Source organism: Notechis scutatus, chromosome 2, assembly GCF_049901735.1.
Source record: "Notechis scutatus isolate UNSWTSFEM ecotype Mainland chromosome 2, rNotScu1.2, whole genome shotgun sequence".
NCBI classification, from domain to species: domain Eukaryota; kingdom Metazoa; phylum Chordata; class Lepidosauria; order Squamata; family Elapidae; genus Notechis; species Notechis scutatus.
In genome coordinates, this window is record NC_142010.1 from 251,893,301 (window position 1) to 251,916,059 (window position 22,759).

The following is a 22,759-nucleotide window of genomic DNA, read 5'->3' on the forward strand; positions in this document are numbered from 1 at the left end:
ATGTGCTTTTGGGTTATTCTATGTGTAGTATTTATGTGATATCTGGTTGTGTGTGGTTGTTTTTTTCTTTGTTGATGGCCAGCTATTAACTTGTTTGGTTTTTTCTCCCTCAATGGACATACTTTCAATTTTGTAGCTGCTGAGATTGTTGGCTGAGCAGGTACAAAAATAGCCAGGGAAATGATGGAAGCCTAGGAATGAGCCCCTTGTCAGGTGGTTGGACAGATGACCTACAAGGTTCCTTCCAACTCTGATTATTTGTTAAACACGTTAAACAGGATTTCTGATTAGCATCAGATTATCAGGTACTTAGGAACCTCGGACCTAGCAGCAAATTTCTGGAAGAGAATTCTGAAAATCATTCAGAACACAGAACTATGATTTATTTTTATTTATTTATTTATTAGATATTTATTCCATCCTTATTACTTTATAAGTAGGTCAAGGTGATTAACATATCTATTATTCCTTCCTCCTCCTTTTTCCTCCCCCCCCCACAACATCCCTGTAAGGTCAGTTGGGCTGAGGGAGAGGGACTGGCCCAAACTTACTCAGCTGGCTTTCATACTCAGAGGACGAGAATTCATAGTCTTTGGCCAACATTTTAACCGCTACACCAAACTATGTTGACATATACTATGTTAATAGTACATGTTACATATTATTACATATTACAAATTATATATTACACACACACACACACACACACACATTAAATATGATCATATACCAAATGTACTGAATTTGATATAACCAAGTTTTTTATTTGAAAGTCAACCTTTCATCTTTATCTGTAAAAGTAAAAAGACAGTCCAATCTTACTTCAAAATAAATTAGTTTTAAAATGGAAAGTTTTAATAGCACAGTAACCAAGGAAGATTGTTTTTTTCTGCTTAATATTCATTTAGGAGTGGGTTATTTTAAGTACAGTTATCTTCCTTAGAGGTAATTATGAGGGGAAAAAATCATGAAGGATTTATTTTAAGAGTAATATAATATAAACTGCATTGTTACTCACACAGAACAAAACTTAAATTATTCATAACGAAATTAATATTTTTGATAGGAAGTAATATTTCGTCTTCTTTTAAAAAATCTGTTCTGGATGTAACAATATAAAGAAAGTTGCGGTACAGTTCCCTGGAAATAATATGGCCTTGTGACCTTCTTGATGGAGAAATTCTATAATGAAATTGAAGCTGAATGGACTGTTGCTTCTTTAATGAAATTTTATATTGTGTTTGTATCTGTCCTATAAAGAATATTAGAATGGAAGCTGAGTTGGTAACATGCCTCACCCAAATTCCATTGAACTTGTTTTCCATTCCAATTTTTAAAGCTATGTAATCTACCATCTAGCTTCTCTTCTGTGCAATACCGAATAAAATGTAATCAAATCAACTGCTAACATATCTACTCTTCTTACCCAGAACTGAAGCTATTTCCATCCTATTTTATTTTATTGGATCCTCATCTCCATCACTCCAAAATTGTATTTAAAACAGTGCAATATTGAAACAGCTTGATTTATTTGAACAAAATAGGTAATTTCTGGCTAGGTGGGAATCCATATATTTCACTCAACATGGATCATTGTAATCTTGGCTGTCTGTTAGCTAATGATTAAGCCATTATTACAGAGATTTAAAGAATGAATAGATTGCAAAGTGATGGCTCATATTTCCCATATTTCCTCTCTTCTTTCAAAAAAAAATTCTCCGTATGGTATTGAAAGCTAAAGAATATTTGGGAGCCACTGATTTTATAATGCTTCCATCCTTCCTTCCACCCATCTCCTCCCACTTATGACTGTAACCTTGTTGCTTGTATCCTAATGATTTATATTGACTGTTTCCTAGTGTGATTTGATTGCTTATTGTACCCTATGACTATTATTAAGTGTTGTACCTTATGATTCTTGACTCTTGACGGATATATCTTTTCTTTTATGTACACTGAGAGCATTTAGACCAAGACAAATTCCTTGTGTGTCCAAACACACTTGGCCAATAAAGAATTCTGTATTCAAAGCTAGCAAGGATTTATTATAAGTAGAATCTTTAAATGCTGGCTCAGGAATTCTGGGAGTTGAAGTCCATAAGTCATATAAGACGGCCATCACCACCTCTGCTCTAAACCAGGGGTCTTCAAACTTGACAGCTTTAAGACTTGTGGACTGCAACTCCCAGAATTCCTCCTCCAGTCATGTTAGCTCAGGAATTCTGGGAATTGAAGTCCATAAGTCACAAAAGAGCCATCATTCACCATCCCTGATTTCGAGTCTTGGTACAATCTGACCTATTTTGAATGTACAGGGAGCAAAACTGCTAAAAAAAGAATAACATTAGCCCACTATAACATTTCTTTGTGGTTTCTTTGCGCTGTATCTTGTGCACTCTTGGCAGGAAAAATTACAACCCCATTCCGTATTAGGACACCTTGGCTTAGTTGATATAATTTAAAAGAGCAAGATATCCAATTCAGTGTCCCCAAATGATCTCTTCATCTCTCATCCTCAAATGACTTGAGAAACAATCAAAATACTAGGTGGCAAATGAGAATTTCATACATGCAGACATAGAATGCATCTTAATATTTGGGACATTTATTCCCTAGAACACTGATTGGATATTTGTCAACTCATAAAATATTTCTGTGGTCTTTTTAGAGTTGCCAACAGAAAGGGAGGGGGAAAGGGGTTTGAAAGAGCAGTGTAGCAGCTTGGAAATATAAAGTGCATCCCATACATAGTTTTTCAAAGATAGTAACTAGGTGACTGAAGTTTCTGCTGCACAAAATTCTAACTGGAGAACATGACTGATGACTCTTGCCTATGGATGTGTCTCATTGGAGAATATGAATTACGATACACTCGGGGTGGAGGGAAAACCAGGGTCAAGGGTGATAATGAATTATGTGACTCAGAGTCGGCTACACCCAGGCAGTGTGGGACATGTTAACTGCCAATAAATCCTTTTGAAGTTTTGAAAGTTGGCTCCAAGACTCATGATTTAATTGGGGTAACAGTCGGAATCCTGACAGCTTTTTTGACAATGTTCAAGGGCACCGTTGTCTGTTGCCAAGTGGCTGTGCTTAAAAACTAGCCTTAGGGTGGATTTACCCCAAATCTAATCTTTCTGATCTTAGCCTCACTTTTCAGTTTTTTTCTCACCTTTGTTGTAAGAATGCCGTTCTGTTGAATGTCCACTTGGGTGACTTGTCCTGCACCTCCTGATTCAAGGAATTTGTGTTGGGTACAAAGGAAGGATCGAGGAACTTCAGCGCAAACTGTGACCTGAAACAGTTTGCAGATTTATGCAATCAGTCAAAGTATTTCTGACATTAAGGCCACATTAAGGAGGTTATCATTTCTCCTCACTCTAATCACCATTGTCCATTAGACATTCTCTGACGTATGACTCTCAACATCTCAATATGTTTAGATGGATGGGAATTACTGTTTCGCTTTTCAATTGAGCAGCTTGTTGGAAATGGCATTTTTCCATAGGGAGGAAGGTCTTCATTACCCAGAGGAAAGCACAGGTAGTCCTCAACCTACAAATGAGTCCAGAATTTCTACCGTATTGCTAAATGAGACAGCTGTTAAATGAATTTTGCCCCATTTTACAACCTTCCGTGCCACGGCCAAGTGAATTACTGCAGTTAGATTAAACAGTTAAATTAGAGTTGTTAACGAAGGGGATCATGTGATCCTGGGACACTCAAACATGATAAATATGAGTCGGTGGCCAATCGTCAGAATTTTGATCAGGTGACTGTGGGGATGCTGCAACGATTGTAAGTGTGAAAACTGGTCAAAAGTCACTTTTTGCAGTGCCATTGTAACTTCAGATGGTTACTGAATGAACCACTGTAAGTCAAAGACTACCTGTGTTCCAAATATGATTGCCCTTCTTACAGCCCAGCTGCCAGGAAATATATTACAATTAGGTTGCATTAACTATAAAAATTGTATGCTGTGAGTATTTGAAAATGGAATTAGAATAGTTTAGCAATTCAATTCTGAATTCCTGAAATAACACCATCATAATTTCAGGGGTTGGGGTGTCTTTTTCCCCCTGCAATATGGATACTTCATGATTCTGAGTATTCTGCAGCACTTAACCAAGCTTTATTGATCTCCAAAGAGCCAAGCTGGTTAGTAGTTGGAAGAGAGACAACTATATGAGTCCATGGAGGCAAGACTTTAAAAGTTTATGTCTATCTATCTATCATCTCTCTCTATCATCTATCGCAAATGACTTCTATAGTGCTGCACTTTTAACCTGTTCTTCCTCTTCTCTATGCTCACTTTTTAATCTCTTTTCTCAAAGATCCAATATTTCTTCCATCTAGTTTTCCATGAGTATCTGATTTCTAACTGTATGCTCTCAACTTCCAGGCCCTTTTTTGTTTAATACCTCCTCATTCTGTCTTCCATTTCACTGTCTGGTTTGTTTCCTTCCTTGCAAGGTTCTGTTTCTGAAATTCTCTCTATTATGGAGATTAATCACATCATCAATTCTTTGAATGTTGACTTGTATGCATATAAATTGAAAGTATTCATGTACATTATCATTAGGAAAAGGGGGGGGGGGAAACCCCATCCCACTAAACCAAGAATTGGAGATGTTAAATGATTGTCCAAAGAGGGAAGGGAAGAAATGAAGCTAACAAACAGCTAAGTGGGGAACAGAAACATTCCAAAAAGCAGGATTAAATTCTGTGATATTAAACTACAATTTCCATTATTTTATACCAGAAAATAGAGATTGTGAAAAATATAATCCCCAATTACTGGTACCTTCCAGATTCAGGAACATAGGACTTCTCTGTTATTGGGTGATATTTACACAGCAGTTTCCAAAAATTGGTTCAAGCCTATAAAAATATAACTTCTCTAAAGGTTGTGCAAAATTCTTTGGTTTCAATGGAATGCTTTACTAAAATTTCATGAAATGCAAGCAAAATGACTATTCATAGGCATCACTTGTCTTTATAATATGATAGTAACAACCAGAAAAACAAAGACATGAATAAAAACCTGTCCAAAATGAATTTAACTTATTATGAATCAACAATATATTGAAAATAAAGTTTAGTTCCATAGTTATTTTCCCTAAACATCTAAATGTGATTGGGGTTGGCTTCCAACTGAAAATTATATGAGTGCTTTGGTCAGAAATATGGGATAATATTAGTCCTAATATAAAATAATACACGACAGTCCCACATGCAAATATTTTAGTAAGTCCACACATTTATTCAGTGATCATATCTGATGAGTTATGTGAGAAATTCAAATTTTCCTTTTAAAAAAGGGTGGGCAAAATATAGACTTCCATTTCTTACTGAATCACAACTCCTAGAAGCTTAGACAATGTGCTAAATGTAGTTCAAACATGTGGTGGACCTCATGTTTCCTCCTCTTAATCTAAAACATCCTCTAGTCTGCATATATTTTTCTAATTTATTCATTTATCTGTCATGATTGAATCAATATTCTTTAAAATATCACTTTGCATATATAACTTCTCCATAGCAATGCCACAAGAAGATGGAATAAAATTAGTTTCTCTTGTCTCATGATATGAACCAATGCATTCAAACGGCAACAAACCATATGCTAAATTGCAAGAAGCAGTCTTAATAATTAGGATTTCAGTTAAACCTGAGAATCAACTTCTTCATGTTACCAGCTATATTGGACAGTAAACAAACAGACCTTAATGGTAGTGGGCTGTCATCCACTAAGGAGATGGTTACCTGCCACAATACAACTGACTGGAGAAAGTTGGGAGTTGCTACATATTTGGGAATCACTAGCTTGGAAAGGGATGCTACAATAAGCGATGGTTAATGATGACTATGAAATGGCTTTTAGTCAACATTAAGAGGAGAGAACAGAGAAGCAGCTTCCCAGCAGATTCCATCAAAATATAAGAACCTTATAAGCTTGGTATTGTTTACTTTGATCGGCAGAGTAAGCTTACTAATAGGTGGCATCTTTGATTCCTTGGGATGCTTTGAACCACTGGGAACAATATTCACATGGGATGTTTTAAACCCGGAGCTTTCAAAACGAATGCCAGATCATTAGGAGCAGAGAGCGGAGGCGCGATCAGCACCATGGACAGTGGCCTGTCTACTCAGCCTCCCCTGCGAGAGAGTTGCCTTCTTCTTCTTCTTCCGCTTTTGGCATCTCTGCCTAATTTTAACTCTTCCCAGCCATAAATTACAGGGCGTTGGCGCGGGATGTCAAAGACCACACCCCCCCAACAACCATGGGTGGGTGTCTGTGTCTCACTGGCCGAGAGACCCTCCCAGACTGCCCCAGTCTAGGGGTATATTTGTCATTGGGCTTCCAAAGGAGGCGAAGAATGAAGAAGAGCTTGGATTATTCTCACCACTTCCGGCTCACGCCTTGCCTGGAACCACCCTACCCCCCCGCCCCGCCCCCACAACTCCTAATTTTCTGGCCTTTAGCTCCCCAGGCTTTAAACACGGGGGAAGCCCAGCGAGGAGGAAGGAAAAGTCAAACAAAGGAATCCTCCGTTGTGTCCTGCCCGGTTAGATAGGAGAGCCCACACCGGACCGGGAGTTGCAAGGAAGGCAGATGGGAGAGGAGGAATTGCGAGGGAGATTAGGAGGGAAACACCCCGCCTCCCTTCCCTTCCCTTCCCTTCCCTTCCTCCGCTTTGCTCATTTAAACACTGCGTATCTGCGATTCCCCAGCACCGGGGGTGGGGTGGGGGTGGGGGGGACACACCGGGACCATCTTCCCCCTCCACGGCCGAAGAAACAAGGCGCCTGCGCCATTAGTTCCGTCCTCCGTCCGGAATAAACATGAACCGGCCAAACCGTCAGCTGCCCATCATATTGTATGTCTAACACCCACCCCACCTCGCCCTCGCCCTCCCCCCCTCCCCCACCACACCCCGCTACCCCCGCCGGCCACTGATGCAAAAGCTCGAAGCAGCGCGCCCCGATCGATTTCCACACAAAGCAATTTTAAAGGAGGGGGGGGGTGTTGGTATTGTACGGTTGGCACAAAAGCCAGAAAAAGGGGTAGGGGGATATCCCGGAGCGTGGATTCAATAATAATAATAATAATAATATTCCCCTCTCCCCTCCTCCTCCTCGCTTCTTCCTCAGCTTGCATACCCTCTACCCACCTCTCCAGCATGCCTTTCCTCGGGGAAGGGGGAGGGGGGAAGGGAAGGAAAGGAAAGGCAATCTATGTATGATTTGACAAGCACTCACCTAAATCCGGCATGGAGCATGTACATTCTCGGCACTCCCGTGTTGGCATATTTGGGAGTGGTGAAGATATTGTCTTTTTTCAGGGACACGTAGCTGATCAAGGACAAAATCAAGAGAGCCACGCTGACCATCACTAGCCCCAGAACACTTACCACTCTGACCATCTTGCAGCTTCGCATACCTAGGGTGGGAGGGGGGAGAGAGAAGTGGGGGGAAAGAGAAAGCGAGAGATGCCCTGGGTTGTGAGAGCTACATTGGAGATAACACACCCAGAAAGGAGGGATGGATGGAGCGGATGTGTGTGTGTGTGTGTGTGCTTGAATGTGTGTGTGTGTGTGTGTGTGTGTGTCGATATGGCTAAGAGCTAAGGAGGGGGAGGGAAAAACACATGCAACTGAAGGATTAATGCACAGTGTACTGGCGCACAGATGCACATGAGCTCAGGCGAGTAATAATCATAATGAAATAATGCCGGTTAAGATCAGGAGTGTTCAAGAAAAAAAATGGAAGACTTTTTTTTTAGTAGCTCCAGAACAAGCTCTGCAAACTAATTGTCGGACAGCAAAATTAATCATGTAACAAACAACAGTAAACATTGCCTTTGTAGCAGGGGGAAAAATTACGATTGATCAATGGCTGTAGAAAAATTCCACAAGCTGACTATAAGCCATGTCATGACTGAATTGCTAAAATTATTCAGTGGAAAGTTTGCCAGAGGTTTAGATTTAAATGGATTAAGAACTACCGGAACCAACAAGTTGATAAGATGTTGGCAAAGAGTGGGTTAGGAATTTAGGGGACTTTAATATTCAGACAGTTCTTGTTTATAACATACCTAATATAAAAGTTACTGAAAAGAAGGAAGTCTGGTTCTGATGTTGCTATACCAGGTGATGATGGGATAGAGGTAAAGTAATTCATCGGCATTTTTGCAAAATATGAGGACTTGCAGATCAAAGCTGGAAAAAGAAATCTGTTACATCACCAATTGTGATGGAGTTTTTGGGGACAACACATAAAGGATTCCCTTGATATTTGGAAATTTAGAATTTATTGGACCTGAGCACCCTAATTCTACCAAAAAAACCAAAACAAAACACCTCACCTTTGCTTGGAATTGTCTATATTCTCAGATCCTACTTTAATATGTCTTAAGTTCTTGGCTAGGATTTGAGTAAAGTCTCAACTAGTTTTTGTGAATCTAATTCTAGATATCTAATATTAATTTAATATCATGTCTCCTCAAATGGTTGAGTTGCAACTATTGCCAGATGGTTGCCAAGCTCAGGACTCAAACCAATAGCCTAATTTAATATCAATATTATAATATGTTGCACTACCTGGAAACAGCAGAAAAGAGAAAGAACTGAAGAAAATAACAAAATACAAAAACCTACAAATAGAAATAGATCAACTGTGGCAAAAGAAAGCAAAGGTAGTGCCAATAGTAATAGGTGCCTTGGGTGCAATCCTAAAACATTTGGAGCATCCTTTGAACACTATTGACCAAATCACTATCGGTCAATTGCAAAAGGCAGCTTTGCTTGGAACAAACATCAACATCTGCCTATCCCAGGTCATGGGAAGAATTTAACAGGTGGGCAGAAATGCCAAATCCAGTCTAAACAACTGGCTGACTGTGTGATCAGGCATAATAACAATGCAGTATGGGAATGGCAGCTTTGAAATAGCAGTAGGAGGATTGTTTTAAAATTTAAAAGAAAAAATGGATCCTGAAAGGAAGAGGAGAATGCTGCTTTCTTATGCAGGAAATTCCAGAATCCAGATAGATTGATAATGATGGATGATGGATGATGATGATGATGATGATTGTCCAAAATTGTCCACATGAGATCCTAGAAAACTTCGGAGAGAAAGAAACTTTGGTGTCCCATTTTGACCACGTGACTGTGAGGATAGTGTGATGGTGTAGCCGTCACTTTTTCAGTGTCCTTATACCTTCAAACAGTCGCTAAATGAATGGTTGTAGCCAAATTGTGGCCTACCTGTAGTTTATAGCTATTGATATTTATGACTGATTCTTACACCTAGTGGCTAAAGCAATAAACCTGTCTAACAGTAGTCAGCAGTATTAAGTATCTGGAGGTGCAGATAACTAACAATCTGAACTGGTCTCTCCACACGTCATCCTTAGTGAAGCTTGCAAACCAGTGTCTGCATTTCCTGCATTGGATGAGGAGAGCACATCTTTCTCCTTCTGTCCTGGCCACTTTTTACAGAGGCACAACGGAGAGCATTTTAACAAACCGCATCACTGGTGGCAGCAGTGCCTCAGATAGAAAGTCCATACAGAGAGTGGTAAGGACCGCTGAGAAGATTATAGGAAGCTCGCTTCCTGTTATTCAGGGTACTGCTTATAAGTGCTGTGCATTTAGAGTTCTGAGCATTGTTAAAGACCCCACACATCCACTTGATGGTCTGTTTCTCTTGCTCTCCCCTCTGGGAAGAGGTTTCAAAGCATTTCTAGCAGGACTACCAGATTCTGTAATGGCTTTGTTCCCTATGCCGTCCATTTGGTAAACTTGCAAGATATACATGTGTACATCTGGACTAGACTGTGTTGTTTCTCTGTGTCGTATAATATATGTGGGTACATGCATAATTTTGTATTTACTTATTTATATTTTTGACATGTTTATGTAATGTATATTGTATACCCTATATGCAATGAAATTTCATTTTAATGTTTGATGATCAGTGTACATTCAAATTGACAATAAAGATTCTATCCCCATTCCCATTTCCCATTCCATTCCATTCCATTCCATTCCATCCCATTCTATTCTGTTCTATGACAGCAGAAGCTCTGGTTGATCTCAGAGCTGTGCAAAGTGTCAAAAAGGTGTTTTGCTTCAATGATTCTTCATGTGAAACTCTTCATTGAAGGGCTTCAAGATGCAATATGTTCTACTTCTAAAAAGCAAAGTACATTGTTTTGGTTTGTGTTCTTTTGACAGCCTCCAACAGCATTTCCAGTAGTTAGAAGAAGCTTCTCTTCACTGTAGAAATATCTTGTGGATAATATTAGAGAGAGCCCTTGGCAGTGTCTTGAAATACCTTGAGAAGTCTGAACTTCAAGCAAATGAAGAGCACTTTTGTAGTATGAAGTATTTTACTGAACCAAACTGCTGAGAGAATAAACCCAATTTACCTAAATATATATACATACATAATATATACATAAACCTGGGCTGGAGTCTAATCTGGTTGAGGCAAAACCAAAATAATCAAAATGTTTTCAATGACCTCTGTAGGACAATTTGTTTCCCCAGTGCACTTTCCTGAATAAAGTTGCTAGAGTTCAAGTGAAAGTTATGAATGAATCCAATGTGGCATGTCACAAGTCAAGTAGAAAACACGAGAAGATTTGACACAGTATTTGTGGTCCCACCAAAGTGGCTTTAATTGATCCAACTCATTGCTGCTCTTCCCACACTGCTTGCTCACCTGTAAAAGCCCACGCCTGGCCAGGCTTTCCCCTTCAAATGGAAGATTGGATGAGATAAATCATGGAGGGCGCACCTTTCTTCCTATGTCATGTAATAAAGGAAATAATCTGGGCCTGGCCCAAGCATTTGCAAAACAGTCTGCTCCAAGGCATTCTGGAATGCAAGCAATCATACTGCTGTCATACTTTTTCTGACAACCTGTAAACCAGCTTCCCAAAGTTAATTCACCGTAAGTGGCTTCCCATGTCAGACAAACTGTCTTCTCGCAGAGCTACATAAGAGCAGGACATTTCCAAGATGTTCCAATATGCTGCGCTGGTTTGAACACAGAAGGAAAAACTTTACAAGGTCATATGGACAACTGGCACAAGTTAAGAAAGTTTCCTCAGTAGCTCAGGTCTCTGTTCTCTTTGTCCCCCTTTTTTTTTTGTTCATCCCATTTGAGGAGGGGAAGCCCCAGGACCACAGAGCTGTTGAGTCCTGCATTCCACTGTCTTGAATGCTGTCCTCCTGGGTTCTTTCAGAAACTATTCATGAAGCTTTTTTCCCTTCTGGTTGTAAAATGTGATTGCAGCTACAGTGGGGTATGGACAAGAGCAGCAGAGGTTTTGAAAGGAGAACTTTATAGCGAGTACTTAGAATGTGCCTTTAAAAAAAAGACACATAGGCTCAGCCAATTTGATTGCTTCCCTGCTTAGCTCAGCTGGGGCATAAGAGCCGAATTACCCCTTATTTAGCCACCCCAGGGAAGATGGCTGTGGTGCTAAATTACTTATTTTATTCCATCTCCCTGGTTTCCTTTTCTTTCACCATAATGAAAGAAAGCAGAAATATTTAGGGGGGTGGGTGAAACCCTTCCACACACACAATGGAATGGATCATCCAGATTTAGTCATGCTTTGGACAGGTATAGTAAAGCAATGTTCAGTAACACCAAGGCTTTTAATATGGAAATAACCAGGTAATTCAATCATGTGCATGCATGATCAAACCCCTCTAAGTTAATAAGGGCTCATTTCTTGTATGCAAACATATTGCTATATTAATAGAATGGGGGTGAAAAGTGCCAATTATATCTGATCCAGGCAACATAGAATAGATAGATAGATAGATAGATAGATAGATAGATAGATAGATAGATAGATAGAGATAGAGATATAAATATAGATATAGATATAGATATAGATAGATATATATAGATATAGATATATAGATAGATATAGATAGATATAGATATAGATATAGATAGATATAGATATAGATATAGATATAGATATAGATATACAGATACAGATACAGATACAGATACAGATATAGATGAGAGATCTGGGGAGGTTTTACAGCTAGCACAACATCCATGGCAAAAGTATGAAAGGTGCCAAATGTGTTGTGGACTCACAAAGAGGCCCATTATAGAATATAGAATACAATTTTCTTTTGTTTATATCAATGTACTCTAAACAAAATTAGGGTGGGGCCAACTCATTTAAAACCGGTGACTTGAGGAAGAGCACTGGGGCTTAAATCTTTGTAATTGAATTGCAAGCAAAAAAGGCAAATGGTTGAAACCACAAAAGAAAAGCCTTTTTAAAAAATGGTATATAAAGAAACAGTGATTTGTGAATGGCACAAAAGTAGAAGTGTTTAGTTCTCAAGCCATTGTAGGTTTTGAAAAGTCCATGATGACTTTCAGAGGTTGTTTTTTTTTTTTTTCTTAAGCCAGAACATCCATCTGATCAGGATGTATATCTACTAAATGGGCTGGAATTTAATCTTAGATTAAAGCTTTGATTAACCATTTGATACCTTTTGACCATGCAGAACTTCATCTTGCCAAAATGTAACAAAAATGGCTTTTAGCAGTTTAACTATATTGTAAATCATCTGCAAAAGCACAGATGCTTTGGATGTTGACTCTCATTGCCCTAATAAGCATAGTTTATGGCAGGAGATTCTGAGAGGAGTAGGAAAATATATATATATATATCTGGAAGGTTTTAGGCTACCTATTCCCCACTTTAACTATTGAATATATTTACTGAGGTTAGAGAAATAAGCAGGCGATGTCCTAATCTCATAACCTGAGATCCCAGTTCTTGGATGAGGTCACAGAGAACTTCCAGCATTGCTATTAAATTGTAGTTTTAAATGTGATATAAGAGGAAAATGATTTGGATTTCTTTAGAATTTGCAATGCATGGGTTGGATCTAGCAAAAGGACTCAGGCTAAGACTGACTCAGGACAGGGGTGTCAAACTCACATTGTCATGTGAGTGACTTTTTCTCTCTTCGCTAATCGGGCATGGGCGTGGCCAGTGCATGATGCATCTGGCCCATGGGCCGTGAGTTTGACAGCCCCGGTCTAGAAGTTGTTCAATCTAAATGCCGAGAAGGTGTGTGTGTAGCTGGATTCAAGAGATGGCTCATGTTCAAGGAGAGAAGCAACTTAGAACTAAGGAGAAATTTCCTGACAGTTAGAACAATTAATCAGTGGAACAACTTGCCTCCAGAAGTTGTGAATGCTCCGACACTGGAAGTTTTTAAAGAAGAGATTGGACAACCATTTGCCTGAAACGGTGTAGGGTTTCCTGTTTCAGCAGGGGGTTGGATTAGAAGACCTCCAAGGTCCCTTCCAATGCTGTTATATTTAAGGGAGAGAATAATACCCTCTGCCTTCAAAGAGGTAATAAAACCTTCAGCTGATCAGGCCAGAATTGAGTAGAGGCGATCTCTGAAGTAACCCAGTCAGTCCCACACAGGGCTTTATAGGACTGCGCCAGCACTTTGAATTGAACCTGGAAGCAAATTAATAATCTGTGCTGTTCATGAAGCAAAGATGTAACATGTTCAGATCAGAGGTGGTATTTAGCCAGTTCTGACCAGTTCTGGAGAACCAGTAGCAGAAATTTTGAGTAGTTCAGAGAAGTGGAAAATACCACCTCTGACTGGCCCCACTGCCATCTATTCTCTGCCTCCTGAGTCCCAGCTGATTGGCTGGATCTTCTTTGGTTGCCCTGCACAGGAGAACGGACCTGGAAAGCAGGTTAGTGGGTGGGGAGGGAATGGGGATTCTGCAGTATCCTTCCCCTGGAGTGGGGAGGGAATGGAGATTTTCCTTCCCCTGCCATGCCCACCAAGCCATGCCCACCAAGCCACGCCCACAGAACCGGTAGTGAAAAATGTTTGAATCCCACCACTGGTTCAGATCTAGGTGAGCATGTAACAGCCTGCACCATAACTGGAGCTTCTGAATGCTCTTCAAGGGCCATCCCATGTACAGCGCATTGCAAGGAGTCTTTGACTTACAACCATTTGTTTAGTGACCATTTAAAGTTACAACAGCATTGAAAGAGTGACTTGTTTTTCGCACAACAGTTGCAAAATCTTCATGGGATCACCCTGTGCAACCTTCTGACAATCAAAATCAATGGGGAAACCAGATTCACTTAACAACCCTGTTCCTAACTTAACAACTGCAGTGTTTAACTTAACAACTGTGGCAAGGAAGGTGATAAAATGAGAAAAACTCACTTAACTGTCTCCTTTAGCAACTGATTTTGGGCCCAATTGTGGTTGTAAGTCTATACCAGTGGTGGTTAACCTTTTTGGGCTCCTGTGCCAAAAATTGTGCATGCACTAGCATGCATGCACTAGCATGCCAGCACCCAGAATGCAATGCGCCCCCCCACATCACCTGTGCATGTGTGTGCAATCCCCCCTCCATGCCACCCCCTTACCTGCATTGCACCTCACGGCTGGTTTGAGGCCTTTTCAGCCTCCCAGAGGCTTGGAAAAAGCCTCTGCAAGGCTTTTCAGCTGAAGAATAGGCCCGTTTGTCACTTCCGGTATAACAGGAAGTGACAAAATGGGCCTATTATTCATCCTGAAAAGCCTTGCAGAGGCTTTTTCCAAGCCTCTGGGAGGCTGAAAAAGGTCTCAAACCAGCTGAAAAATCAGGTGTGTCCATGCGCAGTGAGGTAAGTTTGCCTGCTTGTGTGCCAGCACAAATGGCTCTGCATGCCACTTGTGGCATGCATGCCATAGGTTCGCCATCACGGGTCTATACAGTAATCCATATAGGAAGTGATCAGGGCTAGGAATAGTTCTAAATACTTACAGGATATTTCCCCCCCCCCTCTTACAACCAGTAAGTTATCTTGATGAATCTCTAGAAAACTAAGTACATGCTGATTATAGCACTTGTAGCAGTGGTGGGATTCAAAAAGTTTTTACTACTGGTTCTGTGGGAGTGGCAGGGGAAGGGTACTGTAAAAGGATACTGCAAAATCCCCATTCCCTCCTCCCACCTGGGGGAAGGATACTGTAAAATCCCCATTCCCTCCCCACCCCACTAATCTGCTTTCCAGCTCCGTTCTCCTGTGCAGGGCAACCAAAGAAGACCCAGCCAATCAGCTGGGACTCGGGAGGCAGAGAATAGATGGGGGCAGGGCCAGTCAGAGGTGGTATTTGCTGGTTCTCTGAACTACTCAAAATTTCCACTACGGTTCTCCAGAACTGGTCAGAACCTGCTGAATACCACCTCTGACTTTTAGAGACACCTGTAGGTAATCCTAGGGCTGTGGGTGATATTGAGAAGCTGAAATACATCCTGGAGAAAGGCCGTGACAGACTTCTTCCAGGGCTATGGTTAAGAAAACTACATGGAGAGGTAGAAATCAAACTTAAATCTTCAATTTCCATCGAATGAATACACACTCATTCATCATATTTAAGAACCACCCATCTCCTTCAAAGGGGGACTCTGGGCAATGTAAAATACAATATTGCTTCAATTTTAATAAATGCATAGTATTCAAGTATACCTATAGTTGTGTTTTACCCTGGGTTTGGTGACCTTTTGCAAAAATTCTGAAATGTCCCACAAGAGCCACTTGCCACCCTGGGAGGGGAGGGCAAGGAAAGTGGGGGACTCAACAATATGATAAGCCACAAACACAAAGTAAAGCACAACACAAAGGTCTACAGAGATGCTTTGTCATCCAGGTCATGGTTGTCCCGAAGGTGGTTTTTCAAGAGGCAACTGGAGAGCTGAAGAAGCTTCTTGGATGAGAAGTGAAACATCTTCAAAGCAAAAGCAGATAATAGATAATCAGAGTTGGAAGGGACCTTGTAGTCATCTAGTCCAGTGGTCACCAACCAGTGGGCCGGGGACCACTGGTGGTCTGTGAGAAAATTTGGGTGGTCCACAGAGAAATGTTCCTCCCAAAGCATCTCCCCCCCCCAAAGCAATTAATCCAGGCTGTGTGGGAACACAAGGCTGCACCGCCCACATGGCCTGCGGGAACACAAAGCTTGCGTCGCTTGCATTGCGAACAACATGAGATAGTGAGGGGAGAGGGGAGAGGGGAAATGGCGGAGGAGGGGAACTTGCCCCACTTGCCCCATGTGCCTCGCCTGGCTACCGGGCTGCTTCTTTCCACTTCTTTCTTCTGCTTTTGGCTGCATGCAAGGACAGCAGCAAAAGTCTTTCTTTTTCTCCCCCAAACTCTGCCAGAAATGAGTCTTTGGGACCTTGCAAGGTGTCCTGCTCCATGCGGCTGCGCCATTCTGGCAGAGTTTGGGGGAGAGAAAGAAAGACTCCTGCTGCTTCTGCTGCTTTCCTTGCATGAAGTCAAAAGTCTCTCCCCCACCTCCCGTCTGAGAATGGAGCTGGATACAGTATCCTGTGATCCCAAATAAAGAACGATTGATTGGTAGGAAAACGGGGTGTGGAATTTTCCTGCAGACTTTTTTTGGGATTTTCTCAAGGATTCTGGTCCGAGGGATTTAAAATTATGAGTTTGGTGGTTCCTGAGGTCCAAAAGGTTGGCAATCCCTGATCTAGTCCAACTCCCTGCCCAAGCAGGAGAGTCTACACCATTTTTGACAGATCCAATCTCTTTTTCAAAGTCTCAAGTGATGACAAAGTCCAGTTGCCTCTTGAAAAAGCATTTTTAGGACTTGGAAATTAAAGCTAATCATGTTAATGTTGTGAGATTTTTAGCTGACCTGATTATACATGCGGGGCAAATGCAAAGCACTTTCATTTCCTACTGAGTGTTGTTGTGAAATCCTCTTCAGTGTTAGTTTGAGCCGGATTGCTCTGTACACATGATGGGTATTGGTGGACTCATTGGGATGCATCCAACAGAAAAATTGGAGAAAATCAGATTTGCACACATGATGTGCAAATGGGCCCCTTGTCAGTCAACTGATTTACCAGCAGTTTATCAGGTACTTGGGAATCCAGAGTGCAGCAGCAGAAGGAAACAACAATCAACAACTTAATAGCCAGCCAACAACACCCTGATTAGCAACTAAAAGTTGCACACAACCAGACACCATACAAATACAATGCATAGAACAGTTCTCTGCACATATTCTGGAGAGAGAGAGTACTTCCCTTATAATGGGCTCCAGCACGAACCCAAAAGCTTTGAAGAACAAACCTTTGGTCCCAGTGACTGATTCAGTTTGGATCCTGCACAGAAATATTCCTTGAGACGGGAGAGATTTCTTTGGAACAACACCTGTTGTGATGCAGGACAGTATCTTTTATAAACATATAGGCATTCACATATTTTGTACTGTTTCAAAGGTATGGAAGCATGACGAAGAGACTTTTGGAGAGACTTTACTCTCTTGTGCCAGACTGAATTAGGAACACCTTCTAATTGGATCTTCTAGGAAATGACCAGGCTAAGCCCAAGAGTGGGGTCATCAGTTTATGCCCTTTAAGAGATCTAAGTTCACCCCCACCCCTCAAAACTCCATTGACTCTTATCTGGCACCAATTTGCCTTGATGGTTAGTAGATCAGATTTTTGTGTATAGGTAAAGTTATAGTACTTTAGAACTCTACCCTTGCACCTGACAGATCTAGGGTCTCTACAAAAATAATACGGCATTGCAAAAGCATTTCTGATGATTTTTCAGCAAACACATTTAAAGGTTTTTTTAAATTTTAAATTTAGAGGTTATTTGTGGGACTGCCTCTCCCTGTGAGTATATGCCTGTCCTATCAGATTGAACAGATCCTTTCCCTAAAATCTTGCCAGCTGATGAGTCAATGGAAGTGGACAATTTCCATGGTTGTCCTCCTTTATGGAACAAATTCCCCCTGGTGCTTTGGCAGGACCCCACTCTTTTAGCCTTTCAGGAGGCCATCAAGACCTGACTTTTTACCTGGATAGAGTGGGGATGATTGGAGTTGGGTGGGTGGCAGCCTGAGGGAATTAATACTGAGTCACTGAGTTTTATTTTGGTTTTGTGGCTTTGTGTCTTTAAAAAAAGAGTTTTGGGTTTTATTTGCTGAGCCAGTCTCATCTGGCACCCTCCAAGTTCCATCGATTAAACAATGCCACCAGTTGGGACCCCAGCACTGTGCTTTCTCCGTACAACACCACACAAGTTCTCCAGAAGATTTTAAAGGCTCCCACTCTACTGTATTTTGAAGAGCCCCAGAGACCTGGCTCTTCCCCCAGGCCTTTGGTGAGCTTGATTAAAACTTCTTATTTCTTCTATTTCTTTGTTCTCCACTGGGCTAGTTATCCTGGCCATCTTTGCTTTTTTCCAGTCTTTGGCAGATAGTATATAAGTTTAATACATTGTTGTTGTTTCTTGTTGTTATTGTTGTTGCTGTTAATCACTGCACAGCCAGCCAGATGTTCAGATTGGGTTTGGCATTTTTGTCTACCTATCGAGTTCTTACCAAGGACATGGGATAAGCAGATGTGGATTGTTGTTTACTATAGTTGTTGTTGTTATTTTGCCACTGTTATTTTTAAAGATGGATAGTCATACAAATCAAATAAATATTTTTAAAGCTAATACTTCTATTAAGTGAAAAACAAGTTTCAAAATGCGGCTATCAAAAATTGGCTGCAAAAATCCAGGCAGCCACTAGATGGCACTTGGGGTTTCCCATAGACCTTTGCTGCCCTCTGGTGGTCACCTGGACTTTGGAGAAGTGATATTTTAAGCTCACGCTTTCTGCAATGGAAATAGTCGCTTTAAAGTAATATTTAAAATCTGGCAGGAACAGTTAAATAACCCCAGCACGGAAGGTGTTCCACTGTAATAAATTCACCCGAATGTCTGTTGTGTTGGAATATTTTCCAGGAGAAAACAAAGGGCTGGGAAGGGTTTTTTTTTTTTTTTGAACTTCACATTTTTAGAGATGGTAGGATGTCAGTAGTCCCCAAGAGGGAGTGAAAGTAAATGAATCATTGCAAGAAATTGAGGGATATCATCCGTTCTGAATGGCAAAAAGAAGTCCAGAATAGTATCTTCATTGATTTTTCTATAATTGACACAGAAGCTGCGTTTGCCTTAGGGCCTCCAAATGAAAGAGGTGGTTAGGCCTATGTACAGGAAGCCACTTTCTGTTACAACTGGTGCAAAATTGCTCCTCAATTAGTTGTGTTTTTCAAAAGGGCAATAATGCTACAGACAAGAGTCTGGGTTGATTAGTCTGCATTTTCCATGGTTCATTCAGGGAAATTAAGCCGTTTTCATGACATGGCATGGCTGGGGGAAGAAAAAAAAAGCATAGGCAATGAAGGGACCTGACATACTTATTACAGGTCTATGCCTTCATTGGGAAAGATATTAATATAAAATACAAGGGCTGACAGCTCCTGCTTTCCGACACTGTTGTGTGCAAGATTTTTTCCTAATTGGGTACCAATGAAATATAATATCCTGTGGATTCCCTCCATAGAATAGAATAGAATAGAATAGAATAGAATAGAATAGAATAGAATAGAATTTTTTATTGGCCAAGTGTGATTGGACACACACGGAATTTGTCTTTGGTGCATAAGCTCTTTGTGTACATAAAAGAAAAAATAAAATACATTTATCAAGAATCACAAGATACAACACTTAGTGATAGTCATAGGTTACTAATAAGCAATCAAATCATACCAGGGTCATAGGTTACTAAAAAGCAATCAAACCATACCAAGGAACAATAAAACAATATAAATCATAAAGATACAAGCAACATGGTTATAGTCATAAGTTGGAAGAGAGGTAATAGAAAGGATGAGAATAATAATAATAATAATAGTAATACAGTCTTACTAAATAGTTTGACAGTGCTTTGGGAATTAGTTGTTTAGTAGACTGATCACAATAGGGAAAAAACTGTCCTGGTTGTTTTGGTGTGCAGTGCTCTATAGCGTCATTTTGAGGGTAGAAGTTGAAACAATTTATGTCCAAGATGTGTGGGGTCTGTAGATATTTGAGGTATAGATATACTTAGGGTATAGATATAAATAGGGTGAGATGTGTGCCTGACAGAATTTTCTGGAATGCACTTCCAAAATAGGGAGTTACCCAAATCTATGTTTCATGATGTGATATGCCATTTAAAATATTGAGTCGGTATCTAATTGTATTTTCTGTAGTTACGCTTGCTATTTCCAAGCTGATTTTCTTATTGCTTCTAGTTCCTCCCCGCCTTGTCTCAGTGGTTTGGCAAAATTATTCTGCTTTATGCATATATAACCAAACGATGATTGACTTTAAAACCAGATGATTATTCCCAGCTCAACTAAATAATTGCCAGTGTGGTTTTTTTTTTTTTTAATGGGATTGGCAAACTAAAGCTGCCTTTAGTTTTTCTGGTAGTAACTCCATACATTGTTCATATTATTTATTGATTTTATAATAAAGTTCATGTCCATTGTACGATTCTGTGAAGAGTGTGGAGAGCAGCCTTGGGCAACCTGTGACCTTACCACAATGGGCAGCTTTTGGCCTAATTACATGCCTAAATTCAAAGTCCTTCTACATCTCATCAATTCTGTCCTCTGGAGAAAGTAAAAGATGTCCCTTATCTTGACAATCTGGTAAGTGGGAAAGGGAGAGAGAGAGAGAGAGAGAGAAGGAGAGGGGGGGGGAGAGAATTAGTCTATAACTCCTTCCCTCAAAATGATGCTATAGAGCACTGCACACCAGAACAACTAGACACAAGGACAGTTTTCCCCCGAATGCCATCACTCTGCTAAACAAATAATTCGCTCAACACTGTCCAACTATTTGCTAAATCTGCATTACTATTACAATCAATCCTCTCATCATTCCTATCACCCATCCCCTCCCACTCATGACTGTATGACTGTAACTTTGTTACTTGTATCCTTATGATTTATATTGACTGTTTCCTAGTATGATTTGATTGCTTATTGTACCCTTTGACCATTATTGAGTATTGTATCTTATGATTTTTGATGAATATATCTTTTCTTTTATGAGAAAAGAGCATTTGCACAAAGACAAATTCCTTGTGTATCCAATCCCACCTGGCCAATAAAGAATTCTACTCTACTCTACTCTACTCTACTCTACTCTACTCTACTCTACTCTACTCTACTCTACTCCATTCCACTCCACTCCACTCCACTCCACTCCACTCCACTCCACTCCACTCCACTCCATTCTATGTAGTTCCAACTGGAAGAAAAACTTTAGTGTATGCATATTTGTGTGCTAGTGGGACACACCATCCTTTAACAAAAATTGCTTGGATTGATGTAATTTCCTAGGGTAGTATTAATTTTCAATCTGTTGATCTCCAGAAGCACAGGTAGTCCTCAACGTATGACCACAATGGAGCCCAAAATTTATGTTGCTAAGTGAGAAATCTGTGAAGTGAATTCCCCCTCCCCCATTTTACAGCTTTTCTTGCCACCATTTTTAAATGAATCCCTGCAGTTGTTAAATTAGTAACCCCGGTTCTGGCTTTCCCCATTGACTTTGCTTGACTGGAGATAGCAAAAAGGGAGTCACATGACCCCAGGACACTGCAACATGTCACAAATGTGAATCAGTTGTCAAGCACCCAAATGTAAATCACGTGACCCTGGGGGTGGGGGATGCTGCTGCAATGGTCGTAAGTGTGAAAAATGGTTTGATTGGGAGTAACATTGCAATGATATGCAAGAATCCCAGCAAGTATCGTTGTCTTCCGATGCTGAAACCCTTTACAGGCAATTTGGTCCTGTTGGATTCTGGCTTTCTTCCTGTTGGAAGAAATATCCTTCTGGGTTCAGTTCCAAGTGGGGAAGAAAGACCCTGGAAACATGGTGACTGCTTGGAATGATGGTTTAATGGTGGACAGGACCACATGGCTTGGAGCCCCAAAATGAAATGGACAATCACATGCTTCAAGATGTTGGGTGAAGGAAAAGAAGGGGCAAGATCAGAGGTGATATTCAGCAGGTTCTGACCAACTCTGGAGAACCAGTAGCGGAAATGTTGAGTAGTTCGGAACAAATACCACCTCTGACTGGCTCCGCCCCCCCTCTATTCTTTGCCTCCCGAGTCCCAGCTGATCGGCTGGTCTTCTTTGGTTGCCCTGCACAGGAGAACAAAGTTGGAAAGCAGGTTAGTGGGGTGGGGAGGGAATGGAGATTTTACAGTATCCTTCCCCTGCCATGCTCATCAAGCCACACCTACAGAACCGGTATAAAAAGATTTGAATCCCACCACTGGGCAAGATGCTGAGAGATCCTTATATACCCTCTGTTGGGTCCCACTGTAGTGTTTCCTGTTCCTGTGTAAGAAATGTATCCCATTGGCTGTCAGACTCCCAGGGGCAGAGGGTCTTAATTAACTTTGTAGGTTTTGTCTGGACCACATGGCTTCACCCGAGTGCTGGCTGATGCAATCTTCCCAGATGCCATGTGGTGAGATGGGTAATCCTATCATGTCCTGAGGGCCAATGTCTTAATCCCATCATCCTGGAGCTGAAGGGTGGGGCCAGGGAGCTGCAGGAAGCTGCTTTGTCTTTAAAACACGTTTCTCCTTTTCTCATCCAGGGAAATATAATATTCTGCCTTTTTAATATTTCCTAGAATGTTTCACCCTTCTAGGAGAGAGGTGGGTGCTAACTTTCTACACTACAAGACTACAAAGTTGCACACATCAGTTCAAAGTGGGGAAAAAGACTGGAAGTTCATGGAAGTTGCTTGGAAAGAAGGTTTAATGGTGGACAGGACCACATGCCTTGGAGCTCCT

The 22,759-nt window shown here is 40.8% G+C and overlaps 1 protein-coding gene across 1 annotated transcript in view; it reads right to left on the reverse strand.

Annotated features, from left to right (window-relative positions):
* ST8SIA3 (ST8 alpha-N-acetyl-neuraminide alpha-2,8-sialyltransferase 3) overlaps positions 1–7,552 on the reverse strand; it is a 28,206-nt gene extending 20,654 nt beyond the window's left edge. The window contains exons 1-2 of the mRNA XM_087958588.1: positions 7,264–7,552; positions 3,173–3,295 (exon numbers count right to left, since the gene is read on the reverse strand). Of these exons, the coding sequence (XP_087814714.1) occupies positions 3,173–3,295; positions 7,264–7,442 (302 nt within the window). The 5' untranslated portion in view covers positions 7,443–7,552. The remainder of the gene's footprint in view (positions 1–3,172; positions 3,296–7,263) is intronic.
* Positions 7,553–22,759: the final 15,207 nt, after the last annotated feature.